Source organism: Plecotus auritus, assembly GCF_963455305.1.
Source record: "Plecotus auritus genome assembly, chromosome: 8".
Classification (NCBI taxonomy): domain Eukaryota; kingdom Metazoa; phylum Chordata; class Mammalia; order Chiroptera; family Vespertilionidae; genus Plecotus; species Plecotus auritus.
Window position 1 is genome coordinate 128,705,389 of NC_137782.1, and position 26,354 is coordinate 128,731,742.

General features: G+C 47.6%; 1 protein-coding gene across 1 annotated transcript in view; it reads right to left on the reverse strand.

The window, feature by feature from the left end:
• Positions 1-26,354, reverse strand: part of TET3 (tet methylcytosine dioxygenase 3) — an 82,629-nt gene that overhangs the window by 18,399 nt on the left and 37,876 nt on the right. Inside the window, exons 3-6 of the mRNA XM_080685682.1 lie at positions 11,122-11,212; positions 4,325-4,418; positions 3,182-3,390; positions 1,903-2,053 (exon numbers count right to left, since the gene is read on the reverse strand). Coding sequence (XP_080541808.1) covers positions 1,903-2,053; positions 3,182-3,390; positions 4,325-4,418; positions 11,122-11,212 — 545 coding nt within the window. The remainder of the gene's footprint in view (positions 1-1,902; positions 2,054-3,181; positions 3,391-4,324; positions 4,419-11,121; positions 11,213-26,354) is intronic.

Sequence of the window (26,354 nt, forward strand, 5' to 3'; positions counted from 1 at the left end):
GAGCCCACGGCCAGGCACACGGACAGATTTCAAAGCTCCATCCTCCACACCCGCACCACAGCCGCGTGTGGCTATTGATATAGAAGTTAATTTTAATTAAAATTAAGTAAATTCAGCCCCTCTGTTGCACGAGCCACATTCCAAACGCCCGCAGCTTCATGTGGCTCCTGTATTGAGCAGCAGAGAACATTTCCATCAGCAGAGGAAGTCCCAGCGGACAGTGCTGCCCTCGACGGGGCAGCAGCCCCCCAGCCACGTGCGGCAGGAAGTGTCAGGTGTCCAGAGGGTAGCGAGGAGGGCGGTGGGAGCTCCTCGTAGACATCGCAAAGTTTCCAGAGAAGGCATGAAGAATTTTCATAGAAGAAAACGGGAGAAGGAGAAAGGACCATGTTCACAGGCTTACAAATGCAAGAGTGAGACCGATGGCTGCCATCCCCGAGGGCACCTCCCTGGCTGCCACCCAGATGCTGCCGCCAGCACCAGAGCCCGAAGCCAGCACTGCACGAGGAGAGGCTCCTAGGCTCTGGGGAGACCCAGGCCTGGGCTTCAACACTGACCACCATTCCTGCCACAGGGCCCTGGGCAAGCCATGCGCCTCGGCTGGGAAGTAAGGAGTCCTGTGCCTCGGTCATCAGGGCGTCGTGAAGTTAACCGAGATACTGTGCGGGGCTGGGCAGAGTGTCCAGCACTTAAGTGCACAGGAAATGCTAGCTGATGGAACAGGGGAAGCATCTGGGAGAGATTAAACCAATGCATTTTCACGCCTGGTAACTCCCAGTTCTTGGTGGCCTCGGGGCTCCTGCGTTCATCGAAGGAACTGCACGTGCTGCCTAGTGGAGAGGGGACGCTGTCCTAAATAGAAGTCCAGCGTCACATCGGACAATGAGACCAGCTCACGCGACAGTCTCACAGCCAGGCTGGGAGGAATAAGAGGCTCTACCTCTGGAAATGCTTCCTTTGACGTCGGAAAAGCAGAGCTGGAAGGCTGAGCACAGAAGGGTGTTTGTGGGTGGAATAACTGTGCCCAGGGAGTGCCCGCCGCAGAGCTGGGACTGGCTGGGGTCAAGATGCTGCCTGGAACCCACGAAGGGACCCAGACTGCCTCCCTCGCAGGAGCTCAGGCAGGAGGGAGGCTGGAGGGAAAACGACAGGGAGCCCCAACAGGCCTGCACCTTCCCTGCATTTGGAACTCCGAGTGGAGACCACCTCTCAGGCGGCCTTCATCCCGTGGGCAACAGAGGGGAAGTGGCCGTGTGGGTGGCCTGACCTGGTGCCCCTGGCTCCCACGGCCTGAGCACGCCAGCAGTGGAGGCCCAGAAGGCCCTCGAATCGCTGTCACTGGGCGGGAAGGAGGCCTCAGACCTACAGGCCGTACACGTGGACGCCAGCCCGGTGCCCGAGGAACGGGCCGGCACCTAGCAAGGAGGAAACTGGACCACTGCACAGAGATGTCCTCCAGCCACCAGACGGGACGAGGGATGCCCCCGGAGGCCCGGCGCTGCCCGGAGAACGGCCCCAGGACCAGAGGCCCTCTTCCTGCGACACCTCCCAGTCCAGGAAGAGGTCTTGGGAAGAATGAAGGGAAGTAACTATCCTTTAAAAGGGTCAAATGCTGATGAGAAATTGGAATATTTACTTTAAAGAGACGATTTTAAACCGGAAGAGCCTGAAGCACTGGAAGTGAGAAGCCTAATTTTTCACTCACTGCCCCTCTCTGCGCATTTCCCACGTGACCCTATTTCTCAGCAAGACAAGGTTAGTGAAAAAGTAAAGCAAGTTTCATTTTCTCTTTACGTCTGCATGGTGGTGTGTTAACCCCTCTTCCCCTCTGGACAACATAAGACACCAGGTGGGACGGGGCACGGCGAGGGGGAGGCCCTGCCGCTCCGGGGAGCTCCTCACCTCTTTGGGGTTGTCCCCTGCGAGGCGGAACTTGCGAGGGGTCTTGCTCCGAGCGTATTTGCAGCCGTTGAAGTACATGCTCCAGGAGCAGCCGAAGGAGAAGGAGGCACCGCAGGTGTTGGGGTCTTTGCCTTGGCAAGCACAGGTCCGGCTGCAACACACATCGCGTGTTAGGCATAGACCCATTCATTTTGTTGTTGTTCTAGAATCTCCCTCCTCCCGCCCGGGGAGGCCCTGCTGAGGCCTGGCACCCACTGGACTCCCACGCCTGGGACCACATCCTTCTCCACCCTCACTCCTTTCCTAAATGTCCTTGGGTAGAGAGCTGGCTCTGCTCCCCCTCCTGAGGGCCTGCTGTTGGGAGAAGCACATGGATTGTTTGAGGAGGTGGGAAGAGTCTAGTCAAACACCCAACAGGGTTATACTGTGTCTTAACTCCGATGTCCTCACCAGCTCTCACACAGACCACACTGCCAGGGCAATGGCGGGGACCATGGGGTTTGAACACTCCTACCTCCTGCAGGCCCAGCTGCTGACAGGCCTTACACACACACTGACATTACAATTCAACCCTTAATAAAACCCAGAAACAACCCGCGTGCTCCTCTACTGGGGGAATGACAGACCAATGGTGGTACACCCAGGCAGTGGAATACTACGCAGCTGTGTAAAGGAATGAGCTACACCCACAGGTGATGTCTGGAAACACTGCGCTGAGGGCAAGAGGACAGACGCAGAAGGCTGCCCATGGCACAGGTGCATTTATGTGACACTCTTGAAAAGGCAAACCTATAGAGACAGGAAACGAGACTGGTGGCTGCTGGGGTGGGGGAAGGGCCTGGGACAAAGGGGCTCCGGGAGGGTTTGTGGACGATGGAACTGTTCCATATCTTGATTTACGATGGTCATGGCTGCGTGACCGTAAACATTTGTCAAAACTCTTCAAGCTGTGGACCTCACAGAATGAATTTTATTGTAAGTAAAAATACCTTAATATAAAAAAATGGGGGAAAACCCTATAAGGATAGTTTTGTGAATGTGATGGATGCACATTAGTGGGGCCCTTACACACTTTTCACACTTGTGACACTCAGAGTCGATTGGGGCACAACAGCAAAGCTGAGCCACGTCGACAGGCCCTCCCCGGCCAGAGCCCAGGCCGGGACCCGTGGGCGAGCATTCTCCCCCCCCCCCCCCCCCGGCCTAACTCTGCAGCACAGACAGGGCCCTGGGTGGAACGAGGCTTCCCCAGGGCTGCCCAGCGTCCCTGCCCACGTACTCGTCGTTGAGGCCACATCTCCGGCTGGTGGGGTTCCCGTACTTCCGGAGGGTGTCGGTGAGCTCCTGGTACAGGGTGTCCCCCAGGCTGCGGGGAATGCCCTCCCAGGCCAGGATGAGGATGACGATCACGGCGTTCTGGCAGTGGTGGCCCGCCCGGTGCCGCACCAGGCACAGCAGCTTCTCCTCCAGCGTGTGCCTGCGGATCACCTGCGGGGACGTGGGCGGGGCAGGTGTGTTAACCACAGCAGGCCACACACCCTCCTTCTGCCACAGACCTGGGGGTGCAGGTCTATGGAGCAGTGTCCTGGGGGTGCCACCACCACAGAGGCTGAGAGTGTTATAATAACAATAATTATTACAAAAGCTAAGTTATTAATGATTTATATAGACGTAGGAATACAGAGATAACATTGTAAGGCCAAATATATTGAGAATTCTGTCATCGTAAAACACTTGCAGAGAAAATGCTGCATATCTGTATGTTTTTGGTTAAAAAACAAGGACCATGGTGCCGTGGAAAAGAGTTTTTGGCAGTTCCTCCAAAAGCTAAAGACAATTCCCACAGAACCAGTCAATTCCTCCCCCAGGAATATGACCAGGGAGGTGAGAGCAGGGACGCGGGCAGGTAGTTGCAGCCCCGTGGTCCGAGCAGCTTCACTTGCGACAGCCAAAGGTAGAAAGGACCCTGCCCCTGCCTAGCCAGCCCTTCCAGACAGGAGCCAGGAACACCCGGAGCTGCGGGCACACAGCGCGGGCGGAGCTGCGGGCACACAGAGCGGGCGGAGCTGCGGGCACACAGCGCGGGCGGAGCTGCGGGCACACAGCACGGGCGGAGCAGTCAAAGCGTCGGCCACAGCGGGGAAGACGCATCTCCAGCTCCCCCTTTCCTTCTCCCTACAGCCCGGGACACGGGGACGGGATGAGCCGAGCACAATGGCTAGAGCGGTTCCGAGGCCAGCCCAGGGTGCCGGGGCCGGCATGTGAACAAAAAGAGGACAAATAGCAGAGGCTGGGAGACAGGACCCCAACCGAGCGCCAGATGCCAGCTCCGAGGTCCTGGCCAGAGGCCGCGTCGGCCTCCCCCACACGCCCAGCCCTGCAGAGTGCGGCTCGGCCACGGCCGCGGGGTCACCACACTCACCCACTTCGCGATGGGGCAGCCGCGGGAGCTCTTCCCCTCCTTCCCGGTGTAGATGACCTTCTCGATCCGGATGGCTTTCCCCTTCTCTCCATACCTGCAGAGGGAGGCAGAAGCACCACAGCTCAGAGGCACTAAAGGAGAGCGACTGCAGTGAGGAGGCGAGCTCCGTGGGTGCCTGTTATTGCAGGGACCACGGAGGGGAGAGAGCAAGTGCAAATGCTGACTCTGTGCTAAGAGCCTCTGGGGACGGAGCGGCCACCTCCAGGCTCCCAGGGCCGCTGGTCCGTCATGGCCCAGCTCTGTCCAGGGAGAAGGCCAGCAGGACGCCCTGAGGATGGCCTCCGAGCCTCCAGGAAGGGGGTCAAGCCAAAGGCCACGCGCAGGCCTTTGTGTCCAGCCCTGTGAGCCGAGTCACCCCGAGCACTACTTATAAATTCAACCAAGGAAAGAAAATAAACGGGGAAACCCTTACTGTGCTCCTTCAACCACCCCCGCTGACAGTTGAACATGATGCGAACCACGGAGGCAGGAGAGGCGACAAGACACACTGGCTCCGAGATGCCCCCGGACAGTCAACACGCCTGGCTGCCCCACACACTTCTGCCTGGCCCCGCACACGGGCACACACGCGTGGATTCTGAGACCGTCTAGTTAACCAAAGCACCTTCAGAGGGGATGCAACTCGGGCCCCGGAGCTGAGCTGACCTGCTCCAGGCCACACAACTTCCTGGGGGTAATGCTGCTTAAAGCGCGGTCTTGCAGGTCAGACAGACTGGGCTTGAGTGGCAGCCCAGCTACGTTCCTGCTACAAGGGCTGTGGCCAAATGACAGAACTTCTCCAAGCCTCTGTTTCCTAATCTGCAAAATGGAGGCAAAGTGACTTCTTCCTCCTAGGCTGGGGACACGGTCACGGGAGGCAATCCACATGGAGTGCATTGCTGAACGTGCTTCCCGGTCCCTGGCACCAGGGAACACTAATCATTCTTAATAATGTAAGCAGCCATCTTCCTGAATTGTCTTATTTTTAATAGCTTTTTCGTTTCAGGTACAGGATCATATCGCGATCATATCGCCTGCAAACAGTGGTCGCTTGCCACCTCCTGCTCTCCACGCTTTATGCCTCTATTTCAGTCTCTCGCCTCTGTACGGGGCAGCGCTTCCGAGTGCTAGCAGGCATCTTTGCTTATTTCCTGACTTTACCGGAGATGTTCCCAACCATTCACCGCTGAGCATGAAGCCCACTGCCTTTGGGATAGACACAAAGACTTCCTTACTTTGAAAGGGTCTTCTGTTCTAAGGATTTTAAGTCAAGAATTGATTACCTTTATTAACCAAGGTCACCCCCAATAAAGGTAATCACGTTTTTAAAAATGTTTCAAAAAAGAATTGATTACTTTCATCAAATACATTTCTAGCATCTGAGGGGAGAGATGACTGAATGGTTTTTCCCCTTTGGTCAATTAGCATGGATGCTCTTTTAACAGACTTCCTAAATCAAACTGCCCTTGGATTGCTCTAGTGCAGTGGTCGGCAAACGCATTCGTCAGCAGAGCCAAATATCAACAGTACAATGATTGAAATTTCTTTTGAGAGCCAAATTTTTAAACTTAAACTTCTTCTAACGCCCCTTCCTCAAAATAGACTCGCCCAGGCCGTGGTATTTTGTGGAAGAGCCACACTCAAGGGGCCAAAGAGCCGCATGTGGCTCGCGAGCCGCAGTTTGCCGACCACGGCTCTAGTGAATGCAATTTGGTCACAGCGTATTGTTTTAACATACTATTTCATCGAAGGGAATGTTATCATGGCTATGGCAGTTACACAGACTGTTAACACACAAATACAGTTACACATATGCTCTATCTCACTTACTCCACAACTAGAAATCTCTACCTGAGAAATAATTGTGCAAATGCACCAAGATTGAGGCACAAGATATTCATTGTTGCATCAACAACAAACTATCAGAAACAACTTAAGTGTCCAGCGTATGCCTGGCTCAATAAAATACATTTCCACACAATGGAAAGCCATGTAGCCATTGAAAAGGACTCGACAGAATTACATGTACAGCATGGAAGAAATTAAGGGAGGGGGAAGCAGTTGCAAACTGTGGGGATAGTGTGATTGATCCCATTGGGTTCAAAATTTCTTTATATCCATATGCATATCTTTGTAAATGCTTAGAAAAAACTGAAAGGTAAACTTTCTTAAGTTTCTTCCGGGAAGGCGAATAGCTAGAGAGCATTATTCACTCTAAACTTTTTTAAAAAAGGCCTTTTATAGACAAGTTTTATTTTTGTCATTGGAAAAGAGAATGAGCGGTTTTAAAACCTGACCTAAGGTTTCTCTGAGTTCTCTATTTCGTGCAAGGTCTCCGTGAAGAAGCGAGAAGTGTGTCTGATAACTACCACGTTAAAATGCTAAGGCTGTGTGAGTCCCGTGCTTGCTGACAGCACTCTGGGGCGTTCACAGCGTGGCCTGGCTCAAGAGGTCAAGACCAGAGAGTGCTGCTTTTGTCTGGGTCCCGGAAAACTTTGAACCCAACAAGATCTATCAGGAAGCAGCCTGCGAGGGCAGAGGCTGGGCGCTCGGTGTGTGTGCTGGGGTCGCTGTGGGAAGAGCAGCTGGAGGCCACCACACTGCTCTCACCGGACTGTTGGACGGAAGGATATCGAGCTCCCCACAGGAGGGTGATCTGAGGACACTGGCGCGGGCTTCCCCACCATCCCACCCTTGCGAGGACGCTTCCTGCCATGGACCTCAGATTTCAGGGCAAACAGAAGCGCCAAGCACTGAATGATCAGCTAGACATTTTTAGAAAAACCAGAACCGTCTCAGTGTTTAAAGACAACCAAGCAAGTCCAGATGTAATTTTTTTTTTAAATGTCTGACTCTCTGGCCTATCATGAAGAGGCCCTTTTAGAAATACAGATGAATTCCTAGACCCTAAACGAAGTCTGCAGGAAGAGGCTGAACGGAAACCTTGTTCCCAAGGGTAACCTGATCATCCTAGCCAGTGGCTCTTAAAGGCTGGTGCCAGGACCAGCACCACCTGGATGGAACCCTGGGAGGAATGCAGGTCCTTGGTCCCACCCCAGAGCGTGAGGTTCGAGACCCAGGGCCGAGGCCCCGCAATCTGTGCTTTCACAAGCCCTGCAGGAGACGGAAGCACACTCAAGGGTGAGAACCACTGGTCTAAAGTGGCCCTTCTTCAGCATTCCCTCTGTCACACAGAAATGAGACCTGCTCCCTCCCCAGCACTTGGAGGAATAGGGCTGGTTCTTCATTCCTAGAATGAACGTTTAGTGACCCCCTAGGCTGCGGAGGATCCCCGTCCAGCCAGAGGCCTCGTGGCTCTGTGCAGCACGCCGCTCCAGATACGGGTCTGAAGGACTGATTCCAGTCATCAGCGACCATGAGGAGCTGGGGATTCAGGAGGTATGGAACGCGTAATAAACTGCGATAATATTTTAGGGTTCCCTTTTTACTCCCCCTCTTTTCTCCAAATCTTTACCAGGTATGCTAAAAGCACCAATGTCGCTTTGATTCCAGTTTGCTTCCTCTCCTGCCTTTGGCTAACTCCTGGCAGTAGCGTGGCCCTGCAGAGAGAGAGGGAGGGCTAGGGAAAGAGACAGCCTGAACCATTCACAAACTGGACCCCCAGCCTGGTTATTCTCATCAATCGCTCACATCCCTTCTTGTCCCAAAAGGAACTTAAGAGAGATGTTTACATGAGGTGATGGAATCAGAGTAAAGGTGGGACAGACAGACACGGTGTTGGTACACAGGATGCAAACCATGGGGTCTCGTGTGTATTTTTGAGATGAGCCTGGAACATTTCATCACATGAGAAATTCAGGAAGCTAATGAGGTCTCCTTAGGGTGCTGTCAAAAGGACTCAGGAGTGAACCTGAACAGGCCCCCACAGGTCAAAGACTCCTCCGACTGGGCGTGCACCAGGGCACACAAATTTGGCTCTAGCTTACAAGCAGCCGACGTAAAGACACACACACAATCTGTTGCATGATTTACAAGGTCCCCAAGATAAAAATAAACCAGTTGCTGAGGAAAACCACAAGTATTCCTGGTCTTGAGAGGAATCCCTCCCTTGAATCAGTTTCTGAAGAATCTATGCTTGGCTGTTATTTTTAAAGCAGTGACGGGGGTGGGGGGGGGGAGGGAGAAAAGGGAAAATCTCAACCTTATCACTATCTCTTAATCCTTGTTTCAAAAACACAGTCTTGTACAACTAAAAGTTATTTAGACAGCTATCTATAAATCTCATATATTTGTGACCAAGAAACACACACCCCAAAATTGTCCCAGATCAAACGTGTACTTTTTCTTGCTGTTGTTAAAGATTTTTTTAAAGAAGTTTCTGAGAGAGAGGAAGGGAGAGGAAGAGAAAGAGAGAGGAAGATCAATGTGCGAGCGAAACATCGATCATTGCCTCCTGCATGGTCCCCTACCGGAGATGGAGCCTGCTCGTGGGCATGTGCCCTGACCGGGAACTGAACCAGTACCTCTTGGTGCATGGGACGATACCCCACCAACTGAGCCACACAAGCCAGAGCCAAACTTGTACACTGGACTCCCCGACAGCCCTCAATCTGCAAATGTCAGTGTGAGGATTCCTTACTAAAGTCAATGGCCCCTCCCAACCTTCAAACTGCAACACACACGTGTGTGGACACATGCAGGCATGCATGTACACCACACACCCTGTTTTAAATGTTTCATTCTCATGGACCCATAGGTGCCCTTTCAATCAGGCTTGAAGTTAGAGACTGGGTCTCTAGTCACCTGATTTTCTGATGGGCTACTTTGTCTTTAAAAAAAAATTTGTGTGTGTATATATATATATATATATATATATATATATATATTGGTTTCAGAGAGGAAGGGAGAAGGAGAGAGAGATAGAAACAATGATGAGAGAGAATCACTGATTGCCTGCCTCCTGCATGCCCCCTACTGGGGAGCCAGCCTGCAACCCGGGCATATGCCCTGACTGGAATCGAACCCGGGCCCCTTCAGATTGCAGGCCTACACTCTATCCACTGAGCCATACCAGCGAGGGCTCTGATGGGCTACTTTGAAATAAATGTTTCCAGATGGCACATGATAAGAGTGCTGACAGCAGATCACTGTCCTCCATCCATCTTACCTTTTACTCATTCAGGGATGCTCTGAGTTAGTTCAAAATCATGTTCCCTGCTATATTAATGACAGGATTCTTCTGGCTTCCCTGGTCAGACAAAATTTGGTTCCCAAATTTGGGGAAACGAGCAAACCACTCAGCCTCCGCCCCCTACGCCCCCCCACCCCGCCCCACATATATATGAATAAACATGTTTATGTCTACATAATCTTTGCCTTTACTATTGAAATACTAATGCTTGTTATTAAAAAATGCAGTCAGTACATGTGTATGAGGGAGACACTCTATGCAATGCTTACTAATAAACACTAAGTGTTTTACCTACGATTGATCCAGTTTACCCTCACAACGCTCCACAGCGTGTGCACCTCTGTCAGCATCTCCATCTTACAGAAAAGGAAAATGGGCCACAGAGGATCTGAGTGACTTGGCAGTAAGTGGCAGGCCCAGTCTCGCTCCAGTGTCCACATGCTCTCAATCCCTGAGCTATTCCACCTCTCCATATACTGGGACTCAGAGCATTTAACATCTGCTGTGGACACCTACCCAGATTTTAAAGTCTCTATCCATACAAACTGCTTAAAAAACAAAAACAAAAGACAGTTACTAAGTAAAAACCCTCCAGGCTTGAGTTTGAATTGGAAGTGTCAATATAAATTCATGATGCATTTAATCACTAAACGATGACAAAAGTGAAAAACCTATACACACATCTTTGCTCTTTCTACTGAAATGGTCCAGAAACAGTGAGAACCCCAGGGGCAATGAGCATGCCCAGCACCCAAAGTCTGTTTTCTAAATCCTTTTATCCCACAATAAAAGGAAGCAGGATTTCTTGGATAAACACACAATGTGAGTCCAGAACACATGTCATATGAGAAATCAAGAAAGCTATTCAAGACATCCAGGATCATGTCGAAAGGACTCAGGAGGCAACCACTGGCCAAAGATGGGACAGTACACACCTCCTAGATGAGGTACAAAATACCACCTATGAAGTAGTTTTTTTAAAAAGAAAGAAAATACAATCGTATTCTGACCAAGCCTTTAGATCTAACTACCAATTTATAGCATGGAGGGCAGAAGACTATGTTAAATGATACCATGGAAAGCTAGCAGCAAAATCCAGACCATGGGAAACTCTATAGGACATATAGCCATTCCACCACATTTCTTCAATAAACTATATTTCAAAAAAGAGACAGAGGAAAAGGGGAGAGGGAGACTGATGGAGGGCAGACCTATAGATAGAAAGAAACCCAGAAGTAATAGGGGTGAGAGCCCTAGCTGGTTTGGCTCAGTGGATAGAGCGTCTGCCTGCGGACTGAAGGAGCCCGGGTTCGATTCTGGTCAAGGGCACGTACCTGGGTGTGGGCTCAATCCCCAGTAGGGGATGTGCAGGAGGCAGCCCATCAATGATTCTCTCTCATCATTGATGTTTCTATCTCTCTCTCCGTCTCTAAAATCAATAAAAGTATATTTTAAAAAAATAGGGGTGAGAACCCCACATTCAACTCTCCACAGTCTGAATATCAATCTTCCTTGATATCCAAGGCATGAAAATGAGAGGTGCTTAAAAATCCATATTCTATTAACAACTTGCCCATTTCTCCTTGGACACCTGCGCATCACTCACCGCTCCTCCATGAGTTCCCGGATAGAGGCTACCGTGGGGCCAGATCCCAGGTGAGTGTAATACGGACCTTCATCTTTCTCCACTATTTGTTCTGCAGAAACACAGAGGAAACGTTCATTGGAGACACCAATTCATCAACATTCATTTGTTAAGACAAACCAATAGGAAAATTAATGGGCACATTATAAAATAGGGAATTAAAATGGCTTATAAACATGTGACAATGTGTTCAACCCCATGAGAAATCAGGAAATACAGATTAAAATCACAACAAAATACCATTACATACAGGCCAAATTTGCAAAAATTTAAAAGTATAACTTGTTGGAATTTAGTTTATCATCGTACATATTCTAGACCAGGGGTCAGCCAACCATTCTAGTCCAGGTATCTACCCATATGGACTGGAACCAAGGACCCAACAGTACCTGTATGCCCACGTTCACAGCAGCATTATTCACAAGAGCCAAAGGTGAAAACAACACAAGTGTACATCAACAGATGAACAAATGTAGTCTAGCCATACAATATTATCCTATGTAATAAAAGTGTAATATGCAAATCGACCAAAGGGCCGAATAGCAGAATGGACCATCCAGACAACATCTGGGACCACACTATGACACCCACTGGCGCCAGGCCAGCCAAGGCGGTTGCAATGCGATTGGTCGGGGGCCCGGCCATCGCCCCATGACCGCCCCGCAGAGGGAGGCCCAGGCCATGGACTGGAGGGCTATGGCAGGTGGGTGGGGCCTCCCTCTGCGAGGGAAGCCCGGGTCCCAGGTGCTGGCAGCTGGAGAGAAGCCTAGGTCCCGGGTGCTGGAGGGAAGCCGGTGTCAGCAGCTGGGGGAAGGAAGGATACTCTTGCACGAATTTTGTGCATTGGGCCTCTAGATCCCATAAAAAGGAATAAAGTCTGGCGCTTGCTACAACGTATATGAACCTTGAAAACATTATGCCAAGTGAAACAAGCCAGAGACACAAAAGGGAAAATATTGCATGATTCCACTTACTGGTATATGAAATATCTAGAATAGGCAAATTCATTGAGATAAAAATTAGAGGTTACCAGGGGCTGGGAGGAGTGGGCAAAGAGGAATTATTACTTAATGGGAGTGGGGTTTCTGTTTAGGGTGATGAACAGGCTTTAGAGCCCTAACCAGTTTGGCTCAGTGGAAACAGTGTCGGCCTGCAGACTGAAGGGTCCCGGGTTCGATTCTAGTCAAGGGCACATGCCCAGGTTGCAGGCTCGATCCCAGTAGGGGGTGTGCAGGAGGTAGCCAGCTGATCAATAATTCTCTCTCATCATTGATGTTTCTATCTCCCTCTCCCTCTCCCTTCCTCTCTGAAATCAATAAAATATATATATATTTAAATATATTTTATTGATTTTTTACAGAGAGGAAGGGAGAGGGATAGAGAGTTAGGAACACTGATGAGAAACATCGATCAGCTGCCTCCTGCACACCTCTTACTGGTAATGTGCCCTCAACCAAGGTACATGCCCTTGACCGGAATCGAACCTGGGACCCTTCAGTCTACAGGCCGACGCTCTATCCACTGAGCCAAACCGGTTAGGGCAATAAAAATATATTTTTGTAAAAAAAGGCTTTGGAAACAGATAGTGGTGATGGCTGCACAATATTGTGAATGTAATTAATGCCACTAAACTGTACACTTAAAAATGGTGGAAAATGGCAAATTTTATGTTCTGTATATTTTACCACAATTTTTAAAAGAAAAGTACTGATTCATGCTACCATGTGGATGAACCTAAAAAACATTATGCTAGCCAGACACGAAAGCTCACATATTGTATGATTCCATCCACATGAATAGGTAAATCCACAGAAACAGGAAGCATTTTGGTGGTTGCCAGAGGCCGGGAGGAGGGAGAAATGGAAAGTTAACTGCTTCATTTAATGGGTTTTTATTTTGAGGTGATGAAAATATTTTGGAACTAGACAGGTGGTGGTTGTACAATATTGTGAATGCACTAAATACCACTGAATTGTTTACCTGAAAATGATTAATTTCATATAAAGTTCACTAACATTTTTTTAAAAATGAAGAAACTATTGATTCACACAACAACATGGATGAATTTTAAATAAACTTATCTAAGTGAAAGAAACAAGATCCAAAAGATGATGTAACAGTAACTCTGGAAAGCAGTATTTTGACTGGATACTTTAAGCCTAAAAACAAAAAGAACTTCCTACAAATACTGTACGACAGCTGGAAAGTTTGTTTCATGTCTAAGGAGACATGCCACTAAAGGCAATGTGCTGTCCTGCACTGGGTCCTAGAACAGAAGAGAGACATGAAGTGGAAAAATTGAGTTTTAAAAATGTACCACAATTATGTTAGACATTTATATTAGGGGAAGCTGGGTAAAGGAGAGAGATACAGGAACTCTCTGTACCAACTTTGTAACTCTTCTAGAAATGTAAAATTAGCCCTACTCGGTTTGGCTCAGTGGATAGAGCATCGGCCTGCAGACTGAAGGGTCCCAGGTTCGAGTCTGACCAAGGACACATGCCCGGGTTGCAGGCTTGATCCCCAGTGGGGGGCGTGCAGGAGGCAGCCAGTCAATGATTCTCTCTCATCATTGATGTTTCTATCTCTCCCTCTGCCTTCCTCTCTGAAATCAATAAAAGAAATATATATTTTTTTAAAAAGTAAAATTATTTCAAAGTAAAAAGTTAAAAAAACAAAAAGACGACGCAGGGGGCCCTAACCTGATGACCAGGTCCTAGAGGAAATCTTGGCCACGTGCATCAACACTTGTACGAGGGTTTTCACAGCAACATTATTTGCAGTAGTCAAAACTGGAAGTGGCCCCTAATCCAGCAACAGGGGAACGGATAAATGAAAAGCAGCAGAGTCATCTGAGGGCACAGCCCCAGCAATGAGAACTGACAACGTGCAGCACCGTGGTTGAATACCACACCACAGCGAGTGAAAGCAGCACATCACGGGACAAATGCAGGAAGATTAGGCTGAATAACATTCAAAACCAGGCTCAACTACACTAGGCTGTTTAGAGACCCAGAGGTGGTAAAGTTTCCAGGTGGACATATAAAATTGCAGATATTCAACAATTTTTTACCTACGGGGGGAAAAAAGGCACTTTCATGTGGCTGAACCTCAAGACAAAGAAAAACAAGGAAATTGCTGTCGCAAGTCAAGAGAGAGGTTACCTCTGCAGGTGGGAGAGGGATGTGATGGGAAGAGCCTCCAGGGGGCGCCTGGGAAACTGGAAATGGCCCATTTCTTGGTCTAGGTGGTTACAGGTGTTCCATTTTATACATGTTCACTACACCGTGCATGAATGTGTTGTGTTCTTTCCTATACGGTGTATGGAATTCACAATTTTTTAAAATGTAAAACAAATAATGTCATACCTAATCTATACAGAACATTATGGGGGAAACAAGACAGGATAAAAACCGACCGGTCTCTGAAAGTTTCTCCTTGGGCTGGGTAGATAAGACCCACACGTAAGAAGATAACTTAAGGCATTTCAAGTCAACAGGGTAAAAATTTTTATTTATTTTTAAAATATATTTTATTGATTTTTTACAGAGAGGAAGGGAGAGGGATAGAGAGTTAGAAACATCAAGGAGAGAGAAACATCGATCAGCCACCTCCTGCACACCCCCTACTGGGGATGTGCCCACAACCAAGGTACATGCCCTTGACCGGAATCGAACCTGGGACCCTTCAGTCCGCAGGCCGACACTCTATCCACTGAGCCAAACCGGTTAGGGCCAGGGTAAGAATTTTTAAATGCATGGTGTTGGGACAATGGGGGCGGAGTTTGATACCTTATCCCAAATACATTACAAATGGTGGAAAACTTTTAATTAAAAAAATTAAACTATACAAATTCTGGGGGAAAAACAATGGAAGAGTTTTTAAAGTAGTCATGGAAGTGGTAAGCTCTTTTCTACGTATAACATGAAGTTTAGAAGCCGTGTGTATGAACAAAAAACCCTGATAGATTTAACTAAAGAAAATTTCATAGTAATTACTACCAAAAGTCAAGCCAACAGACAAATATCATACTGGGAAGAAATATCTTAACCTTACACCAGATAAAAGGCAAATTTCCTTAATAAATCAAGAGCTCCTACAGTGAAATAAGGCCAATAACACAAATGGAAAATGAAAAAAAAAAGGATAAAAATGGTTCTCTGAAAGGGAAATGAAAGTGGCTCAAACCTAGGTAAAGGTACCAGTTTTACCATTCAGGTGAGTCACCATCAAAGTCTGGTAACTTCTTGTGTTGGTGAGGGTTTAGGAAAACAGGCAGCGTGGAATGACTTAGCAATATACTGAAGTACAACTGCCCAATCCATTTAACTCAGCAATTTCAGAGAATGTCAAATTCTTCTAAGAATTCATTCCTAGGAACTTGGCTATATTTTCACACGTACAAAATATGTACATACAAGAATACTCACGGCATCATTTGTAATGGCACAATACCAGAAATCTAAATGTCCATCATAATTACGTTATGTGTTATAAATACATTATGGCGCATCCATATAATAAAATACTAAGCAGCTATCAGAAGGGAATTGGGCAGCTCCAGATAAAAAAAAGACCTCTATGTCGTCTAAGAGGGAAAACAAACAAGTTCCAGTATCTATGTATACAAAGAGCCAGCGACCAGACGCCCAAACAACCAGAACTACCGGTCGCTATGATGCCCACTGCAGGCAGCGAACTGGCCCAATTGGGGGTGGGGCCGGCGGCTAACCTCCCACGGTCCCTCCCCCCCGCCGGCCCCTCCACTGATAGGCCTCTCCCACCCCTGATCAAGGGTGGGGTGGCCAGCCAACCCCCCAGTGGCCCTTCCCCTGGCCAGCCCCACCCCTGATCGCCCCTCCACCCCATCAGGGGCAGGGCTGGCCGGCCAACCACCCATGGCCCCTCCCCCAGGCCACTGGCCCCCATTGCCCCCCCACCCCATTCTGGCGTGGGGCTCGCCGACCCACCATCCATAGCCCCTCCCCCCAGCCAGCTCCACCCCCGATCACCCCCCTCTCCACACCAATTGGGGGTGGGGCTGACCGGCCAACCTCCCACTGTCTCCTTCTCCTGACAGGCCCAGCTTCAATCCACCCATTGGGGCCAGGCTGGCCGGACCCCACATGTGCACGAATTCGTGCACTGGGCCTCTAGTAGTATGTATAATAGGCCAGTTAGAGTACACATACAATCATACATATATCAGTATATATGTACATAAATGCAAGCATAAAGGTGTGTATGCCATTACCCACACTAACAATAAGTGTAAGAGCAAGTTTGGCAATGGTATGTGCAACCCAGTGAATTGATGGGAGTTGGATAACGGTTAGGGCTTCTGCTGACGGATGCTCTCCATCTCCCCCTAATGTCCTAGGTCAGGCTCTTGCCTGAATTATTGTCATGGGTCTCCTAACTGGTCTCACTCCTCCTACCTCATCCTACCCAACACCACCACTTACACTCTCCCAAACAGAAATCTGGTCATATCACTTCCTACTGATGACTCCATGCTAAACAGAAGACAGAACCCACATTCCAGACCATAGTCCCCAAGGGCCCCTGGGGAGCCATCGCTGCATACCTCCCCGCCTTGCATCCTGCAACGGCCACCAAGCTCCTTCCACACAACCAGGCAACATGCCTGTGTGTCATGGATAACAGTGCCTTCCTTTATTTCTCTCTTTGGAAAACGCATCTCTGAGGGCCCAGTATAAATGCCTCCTTTTCTGTGAAACCCTAGTGGACCTCTCAGGCTTGTTTTCCCTGATTCCCAGAGCCTCTTGGCATAGAACAAAAATACCAAAGCAAGTATCAGGGTACACTTTCCTTGTCGACATGGAACAGCAGAATGAGCGTGGATTTTGCAGACCGAGAACTGGGCAACTGTGACGACTTACCTTCCCAGCCTCTCTAATCCTCATGCCTTTCACAGGTCTAAGTGCAGCATTTGGTGCCTTATAGGAACTCAATAGGTAGCTGTTGTCCTGACTCTGCCAAACCAGTGTGATTGTAGTCAAGTGACTACAACGCTTACAAGCCTCAAAGCAGCTGAAATAACCTCTACGTTATAGAACTGTTGAGTATTAGATGCGATGTGAAGTAAGGTACCTTGAATAGTTCAACATATCAGTGCTTGAATATTTCACGAATGAATGAATATTTTCAACTAAAGGATTAAAAATGACTTACTACAAATATTCACTATTTTGAACCACGAGACAGAGAGACTTATGGGGGATGCCTGCGAAGGTTGGGGGGGGGGGAGGAGAGAGAAGGAGACAGAGGAGAGAAAGGGAAAGAGAGTGTAAGAATGTCGGTGTTGGAGGTAGGGTCTGAGAGCTCTGTCTAGGCCCCAGGATGTGACACGGCATGCAGAAAACAGAACATAAGAACAGCCAGAACTGCTGGGCTCCATTCCAGGTTCCATTGTCTGGAGAAAAGTCAAAGTAATGGATTGAATGCAGGGTCTTACACTGGAACTAGAACATGATCATGTAGCTTTTTTGGTAACTACCTTGCGTCCCAAATCAGAAAAACTAAAAACTTACAGTTAAGGGCAGAGAAAGGAGATTTTCAAGAAGGTGTAAACCAAATCTTGGCAACTCCATCCCAGGAGCTAGGAAAAAAGGTATGAAAATCCAAAACCAAGCCAACCTGGAAACGGAGTGGTCAGGTTTCTCTGGGAAAGGCCATGAAAACACGAAGGGCAGACCAAGCCCCAACTAGCAAAGAAAACCAGTCACTCTCTCCCTCTGAGCAGTTTACAAGGCAGCCGGAGGGCCCTTACAGAAGTACTGCTTCTCTTCATCATGTCTGTGTCAGCGAGAAGATACTCTGTGGGGGAAAATGGACTTATAACCATGTACGCCTCGTTATGAAACTAGTATACATTTACCAATTTATCCTAATTCGAATATATCCTCACTTAAATTTAGACTTTATGTTTGAATACATTTAGTCTTCCCTGCCAGCCCCTTCATACCACAACTTCCCCAATCTGTTACTTATTCATTTCCAGAAAATTTAAGTTCTTGCATATTTGGAAATGTTTTTATGGAGGCTTTATATGTGCATACCCATTTTATTGGGTATAGCACTCTTAGGTCAAACTTTTCATCTCAATGTTCTGAGAACTGCAATACACATATCCGACAAAGAACTCATATCTAGAAAAAATAGAAGACACTTGCCAAGCAGTAAGAAAAAGCTAGAAACACAGAAGAGAGATGGCTTGAACAGAGAGAGAGTCTACAAAAGAGGACAAATGAAAAGCTGCTGACCCTCACCAATCATCAGGAAAGTAGATTAAAGCCACAATGAGATGGGGTTGTAGACCGACCCCAATGGCACAAAGACTGTTCACAACACCTGATGATAAGCACAGGGAGCAAGGCTGGGAGGAGTTTCAACGGTTATAAGCACTTCGGAAAACGGGTAGTCCCTGCTAACGCTGAACCATTTCTATCTTAGATATTTATATCCCACAGAAACATATACATACTAGAGGCCTGGTGCACGAAATTCGTGCACTGTGGGGTGGGGTCCCTCAACCCAGCCTGCGCCCTCTCACAGTCCAGGACCCCTTGCTCCTTCCCGCCCGCCTGCTCACTGCTCCTTAGCGCTGCTGTGGAGGCGGGAGAGGCTCCTGCCACGCCGCTGCACTTGTCAGCCATGAGCCTGGCTTCTGGCTGAGCGGCACTCCCCGTGGGAGCACACTGACCAGCAGGGGGCAGCTCCCGCTTTGAGCGTCTGCCCTCCCCCCCCCAGTGGTCAGTGTGCACCATAGCGACTGGTCGTTCTGTTTGTTCTGCAGTAACGGCCATTTAGACTTTTATTATATAGATATATATACACATGTACCAAGAGACGTATATAAGAGCCTCTTATATCAGCACAATTCATGATAACCCCAAACTGGAAACAATCCAAAGGACTGTAAATCATCTAATAGATAAATTAATAAAATGGAATACTATACAGCAATGAGCAGGAATGTACTACACACACACACACACACACACACACACGCACACGCGCATGCACACACACTTGAATCTCACAAACACAACATTGAACAAAAGAAGCCAGAATATTAAAAAATATGCATGATTCCATACGTATGAAATTCAAGGACAGGCAAACTGACCAATGTTAAAAGTTACAATAATAGTCACTTTATGTGAAGGGCAACCATTTAAGGCTTTGCAGAGCACGCAGACCCTGTGGCAACTACTCCTCTTGGCTGATGTGGTGCAAAAGCAGCCACAGATGCTATGTAAACAAATGAGGATGGCTACGTTTCATTAAAACTTATGGACACTGGAATTTGGACTTCATATAATTTTCATGAGTCTTGAGATAGTTTCCTTATGATTTTTAAAACCATTGAAAAACCTAAAAATCGTTTTTAGCTCACAGATGTGGGCCAGGTTTGGTGCGCAGGCCACAGTTTGCTTGCAGGGGTCCAGTGCTGTGACTGGGTGGGGCCTGCAGGAACCTGGAGGGGTTGGTGAAGTTGTTTCTTGATCTGGATGTGGTTACACAAGTATGTGCCTTTTGTAAAACCACAGTGAGCGGTTCACTTACGATTTACATACCGTCCTACATGGGTATGTCAATGAAAAGAATGTTTTTTAAAAGTATTTTTTAAGTAAAAAAAAAAAAGTTTGAAAAAACAAGTATGTGTGACAAACTTAATTTTTTGGTTAATGTACTGGTAGGCACTTGTTCATTCTTGAAATTCAGTAACTTCATCGGGGTCATTACTTGTCAATCTTTCTTCATTTTCTTTCATTTTAGAAAAGTTTTTAATTCTATCTTTCACTCTTGCCATTTTTCAGTTCGTTCCATGCTCTTCGCTGGGGGCCAATGAATGATCCCCAAATCCCCACAGCCCGAGTCTGTGCGTGGCATCCCTCTGCCTCCCTCCCTTATCTCTCCCCTAGTGACGCTCATTTCTCTTTTCTTTCCCTGGTTAGGAGTGACCTTTCAAGCCTGTCTCTCCTCCTCGCCGATTTGCTTTTTCTCTGACTGACTGCTTTTCGCAGCCTCTAATCCAGTTGCGAGTGCTCTGTGCTGTGGCATGCGCCCCCTGGAATTTAATCAATTCCTCTTGCGATTCTCTGTAACGTTATTCTCACCCTCCATCTTTCACGTCTGGTTTCACTGTGAACACTTTATTCCACTTCCTTGAAGGTAAAAATAAGTTGTTGAAACTCTTCTTGAATTTTCTAATTTTCTCACGAATGTTATATTAAATCCCTCTACTTTTCCCTCAGAATGTGACTGGGTTGCGTGTTGTATTTTGTGTGTTTGCTAGTTAATTAATCTTTCCGTGGAGCAAATTTATCTCCGGGAATTCTCCTGCTTGGCACTACTGACGTTTTGGACTGGATGATTCCTTATTGCAGGGGCTGTGCTGTGCATTGTTGAAGGTTTAGCCGCATCCCTGGCCTCTACCCACTAGATGCCAGTAGTACACGCCGGCTGGGACAACGAAAAATGTTCTCAGACACTGTCGGGGGGTGGAGTAAAACAGCCCCCAATTGAAAGCCACTGGTTTAGACTCATTTGCCAAAAAATAGAATGAATAGAATCTCCTTACTTCTCTCTACCTGGACACTGATCAAATTCTTCTCAGAAATGAAGCTAGAGAATTGGAGGCTGTAGAGGTTTCAATGATTAGTTCAAAAGTTCAGCAGCCTGAGTGGGGAGGGGGGATTGGACTGGCTGTGGACAGTCGAAGCTGGGAGATTTCATCTCTACGCCCTCTGTTTGTTGGGCCAACACGTCTAAATGTGTGTGTTGAGGGTTGGGTTGTACCCTGTCCTGATGCGAGGATTCTGGTTTATTTCCTGGGAGTGAGCTGGTCATTCTGATAAGACATCAAGTTAAAACAAAGCCCCATGGTCTGCAGGACTTTTGGTGGGTGGTTCGGCGAGTATTTCTCTCTGCACAGTGGCCTGTTTGGTGATGCTGGCCCTTGGTTACAAAGCTAGCTCCTAGGGCATGGCTTCCCATCTCTCCAGCCAACCGTCCTTACCCATACCTTATCCCCTCAGAAGCTGAGCAAAGAGGAAAAGGGGGCCTCTTGCAACCCCGACTTTCCAAAGAGCGTGGAGTCTAGATGGGTGGTCTCCGGCCTATCTCTCCGAGCTGGGGGCCCCTTGGAGCCTTCACTATTGTGCTTCTCAATCCTGCGAGTCGTATAGCCCATGTCATCCTTTATTTTCATTCAGATGGACCTTCTACGGGCAGACAGCCCTTGAAATTCGTGTTTTACCATTGGGGCTATTTCTAAATTTCAGTTGATGAAATGTCTCCTCTATTTTTCTTTTGTTTTGTTTTCCCCCACCCAGTTTCAGGGCAGAGACATTCTGTTATTTTGCTGTTAAGTCACCCTTTTTCCTTTTAGTCCCCGGTATAATATTTCTTCCTTCTCCATAGAGGTAAAGTGACAGAGCAAGAAAACAGATCAACCCTTCTCCACGAAAAATCTGTTTCACGTCTCACTTTGAGCAGTAAGGGTAGGAGCGAAGCTTTTTCTAAAACACATAGTAGAAAGCTCTGGGGTAGAGCTCGGGAAAGAAAAATCCAATCTTTGACCAACTGGTCATGTGCACTTTGCCCTGTGCACTTAACTTTATACTCGTTAAAGTGGAAAATACGCTCCGTTGTCCGTACACGGCTGGGAGAGAATGAGATGTATCCTTTTCTCTATCAGCAAGAGATACTGAACAGGAGGAACTACTACTCCTTCCTGCCTATCAGAAAAGGGGACCCTTAATGTCTAAACAAACTTCCCACCATCCCCTCTCTCTGCACAGAGACTAGGGCACCCACACGTTCCCAGTGCCAGGTACAGCTATTGACTGAGGCATTTCTTCTCTTTATGACACCGATACAGAGAGGCAGTCGATAGCTGACGTACAATACTCAGGTGTCAAGATCACACAAAGGTTTTCTTTGTCCATACAAACCTATAGAATGCCTCAGGTTCCTGATGGAATGTTAGTGGCCTTCAAGCCAAACAGCTTAAGCTTATGTAACTAATGAAGTTCTACTTCCACGGCAGTGGATGACTGCTAGCATGACACCTCCTGGCAGTCACAAATCTACACGGAGGGAAGGCAGATGGTTGGGCCCTACCCTGGATTAGGGGTGCCAGATGAACTTCTTTTTAAAATTTTGATCTCTAAAATCTCAGGTCAGCTGCCTGTAAGTTTCTGGGTAGCACACTAGGTCTGCAGGTAGTAGACGGAAATACCTTTATAACAATGGGCACATTCTCTGATGACAAAGATTAAAGGTAAGGTGATCATGCCTAAACTGATCTGATGTCTTTGTAGAGTTTAAATAGGGAGGTAGAACAAGGTTGACCCGTTAACCAAAAAATAATATGTGGAGAACTTATCCATATGCTCAGCACCAGTCTAGATGCTTTAGAAATAAAACATTCAGTTCCTATTTTTAAAATTTTAATTCTCACCCATAGATATGTTTTCATAGTTTTCTGAAAAGAGAAGGAGGGAGGGAGGGAGGGAAGGAGGGAAAAAGGGGGAGAGAGAGAGAGAGAGAGAGAGAGAGAGAGAGAGAGAGAGAAACATCAATGGGTTGCCTTCCCCTACGCACCCCAACCAGGGATGGAATCCACAACCTAGGTATGTGCCCTGATCGGAAAGCAAACCCACAACCTGATGGTGTACGGCAGGATGCTCTAACCAACTGAGCCACCGGGCCAGAACAGTCCCTATTTTTAAGGAACCTGGGAGTTACTTTCAAAGACTAGTGCACATATAATAAATAATGTAAGACAAAGAAGAATCCAGCATTAAATCTTGACCCTTCTCCAATACTGGTGCTGTTAGCCCTCTCAACCTCCCCATGTATCTGTTGGTCCTTTAACCTCTCCTCTCCTCAATTTCTTTCCACATCTCTTCCACAACACCCCATTTCCTTCTCTCCCCGAAATGTCAGTATCCTGCATTCCCAGGTCTCTTCTCCATCTACATGTTCATCCTGGTGAAATGTCCCTAGTGGAAACTTCAACTACCATCAGTTTGCTGAAGAACCACCAATTTACAGATCCAATCAGGTACACAGACATCTCAACGGCTGCATGTCCAAACTCGCTTCCCTCCCCATATTTCAAATCTCGATGAACGGCACCACCATCCCACCTAGTCAGCCAACCTAGAACCTCAGAAGTCATCTGTGACTGCTTCTTCCTCCTTCCTCCCAAATCCAACTGGTCACCAAACCACTTCATTCCTTTTCTTATTTCTTCTCTTACCACCCCCCCTCCTTCTCTCCCTCCTATTCGATGCCCTTCTTAGTGCAGGCACATATTATTTCTTGCCTGAACTTCACCTGAGCTTGCAAACTGGTTTATCTGCCTTTGGTACCATCCCTACTTCCCCTGAAACTCCTGCCACTCCCCATCTTTCATCTAACACACCGGTCACGCCGAACGACTTGCATTTCCCCATGTTTTCTCATCTCCACTTCTTCATGTTCCTTTGCCTGGAACAGTCTACCTTCTCCCTCTTAATCTATTACACTTCTACTTATCCTTTAAAACTCAGTTTAAACATCGCCTCCTCCAGGAAGTTCTTTCTGATACCCTCCTACCCAGAGTCAGATTCCCCAACTTTATACTGGTGTCTAAAGAGCCTATTGTCCTTAAAAATTTTTTTTTAAACGATGAAGTTCCTTTTTTATCTCAAACTGAATGCAAGGGGGAGGGGAGTTTACATTCTCATAAAAACTACAGGAAGTAGATTTTACATGGTTGTAAACAGTTGAGTCTCTGTGTCCCCCATTCAGAACTGTGGTCCATACCAAAGTGACCCAGTGGATTCTGCTGTCCGCCACCTTTGCAGGACAAGATCCAACCCTCAGCCAAACCTTCTCCACATTCCAGGCAAACGAGATATTTTTCTTATATTGATCTTTGGCTACTTTTTGGGGGGCAGGATGACCAACCGGATAAAAATACAGCATTTCTATGCAGGCAACCCCTAATATCTCTGTCTCCTAATCTGTTTATAGCTGCCCATGGGCTGTGCCTCAGAGAGATCAGGACAAGACTTAGGTGTTTACACAGACCTGTTTCCTTATCTGTAAGATGATAAGCAGATGATCTCAAAGGATGCTTTTCCCACTACAATGTCCTCTGGACTCATCCCCTGTCCTAAACTGGCTCTCCTTGTGAATTCCCCCACTTCTGAGAACAAATAAACTACAAAAGGGCCTAGCCAGCAGTCATGTGCTGAGCATGTGGGTCCGTTCTCTGCAGCTCACTGTCCTGGCTCTGACGGTGTCTATAGGATGGGTAAGGGGTGGTCAGCAGGATCTCCAGTGTGCCTCAGAGGCAATAATTCACTGTAGATCTTCAACACGGGCTACGTTTCCCCAGACCTGAATGTATCATACTACCTTCTGTGGTAAGGCATGTCCTTTCACGACTTTTATTTTTATTTCTTTAAAGCTTCAGAGAATGCCTTTAATTCTAGTATTTCCAGATTCAGAGAACAAGTCCATATGAATCCCATCCATACCTTCAGAAACCCCTGGTCTTCATACAAGGCTAAAACAATGCTCTTGGTGTTTGGGTTTTTGGTTACCTGGTGATGCCCATATTGGCCAAAACTGCTTATTTGGCAAAAATCACCATAAACCTTGAACACTACACTTCTTTTGCTATGCTATAAAACCTCTTTATGCTTTTATTGTTTATTTTTTTTTAAGATATATTTTTATTGATTTCAGAGAGGAAGGGAGAGATAGAAACATCAGTGATGAGAGAGAATCATTGACTGGCTGCCTCCTGACCGCCCCCTATTGGGGATCAAGCCCGCAACCCAGGCATGTGCCCTTGACCGGAATTGAACCTGGAACCCTTCAGTCCATAGGCCGACACTCTATCCACTGAGCCAAACCGCCTAGGGCTCTCTATGCTTTTATAAAGTTGTTTCTATAGTACTTACCGATCACTTATTGTGAGCACCTAATGGCATCTCTAAATTTCACTGTCACGTCAATGGGAATTCTTCCTTACATGGACATGTAGTCTGCACCCTTCTACCTGTCCCTGCTGAGGGGTGAATTTCTGAAACAGAAGATGGTTCCCACCTGACATGACTCCCAGCGTGAGCAGCTTTATTCCTAACCCTTGTCCTCAGCCCGAGTTCACAGAGACAATTCTGCCAATACCGGCTGATGGAAGGCCCTGTCCAGACACGGGGGTCCTGTCATTTCTGGAAAACAGGATGGCTTTCCCTAACACGAGCCTCAGCACCTCCAGAAACCGTCTCCAAGTGGGTCCCTTCTTCTCTGGCCCTCTTCATTCCTCATGCCACTGTTTGAGTTAGGACTCATTTCTCAACTAAACCGTTTCAGTCACTGTATGACACGGGGTCAGAGGCCAACTGCCTGGGTTCAAATCTCACTTTCATCATTTGCTAGCTTTCCGGCCTGGGTAAATCACCCCATCTAATCTTACTCTCGTCACTGAGATGGAACTACAGTACGAACCGGCCCCTCCTCATATACTAGTACATGTTATGAGCACTGAATGAGATGGTGACTGTTTGGTACTTGCCACCATGCCTGGTACACAGCAAGCTTTCATTATTATTGCTATTCTCTATTTTTTTTAAACCTAGGTGAGATGATCATGTATATACTATTTGTGCCTGTTGTTTTCACTGAACACTTTTCCATAATTTAACATCTGACAACACAGCTGGTAGACTTGGTTCCAATTCGGTGTAGCATTAGACACGCCTGCAGCAATAAATGATTGGCGGTTCGAATCTCCGCCCCCTTTATCTCCTCCCAATGCCCCTGTCCTTCTCATCTGCCAAGGCAGCAGCTGTCAGTGTTGCCAACTCTGGGGTTTCTCTGGTGCTGACAGCCTACACTTTTGCTCACTAGCTTCAAAGCTGCCGCGGGGTGGGGGTGGGCATCTGGTCCAAGGAATGCAGAACGCTGAGGGGTCAGGTCCGCCCCAGTGCCACTGGTCTCACATCCCATAGCTTGCTCCTTGCTGCCCTAAGACTGTGCTCATGCATTCCTCAGCCTGGGGCTCCCCTTCTTGTCTCTCCCCATCTGTGTTCACTGCATTTTGCAAGACCCAACTCTGAACGAGAATTTGTTAAATAAAACATCACCCTCCATAACGATAC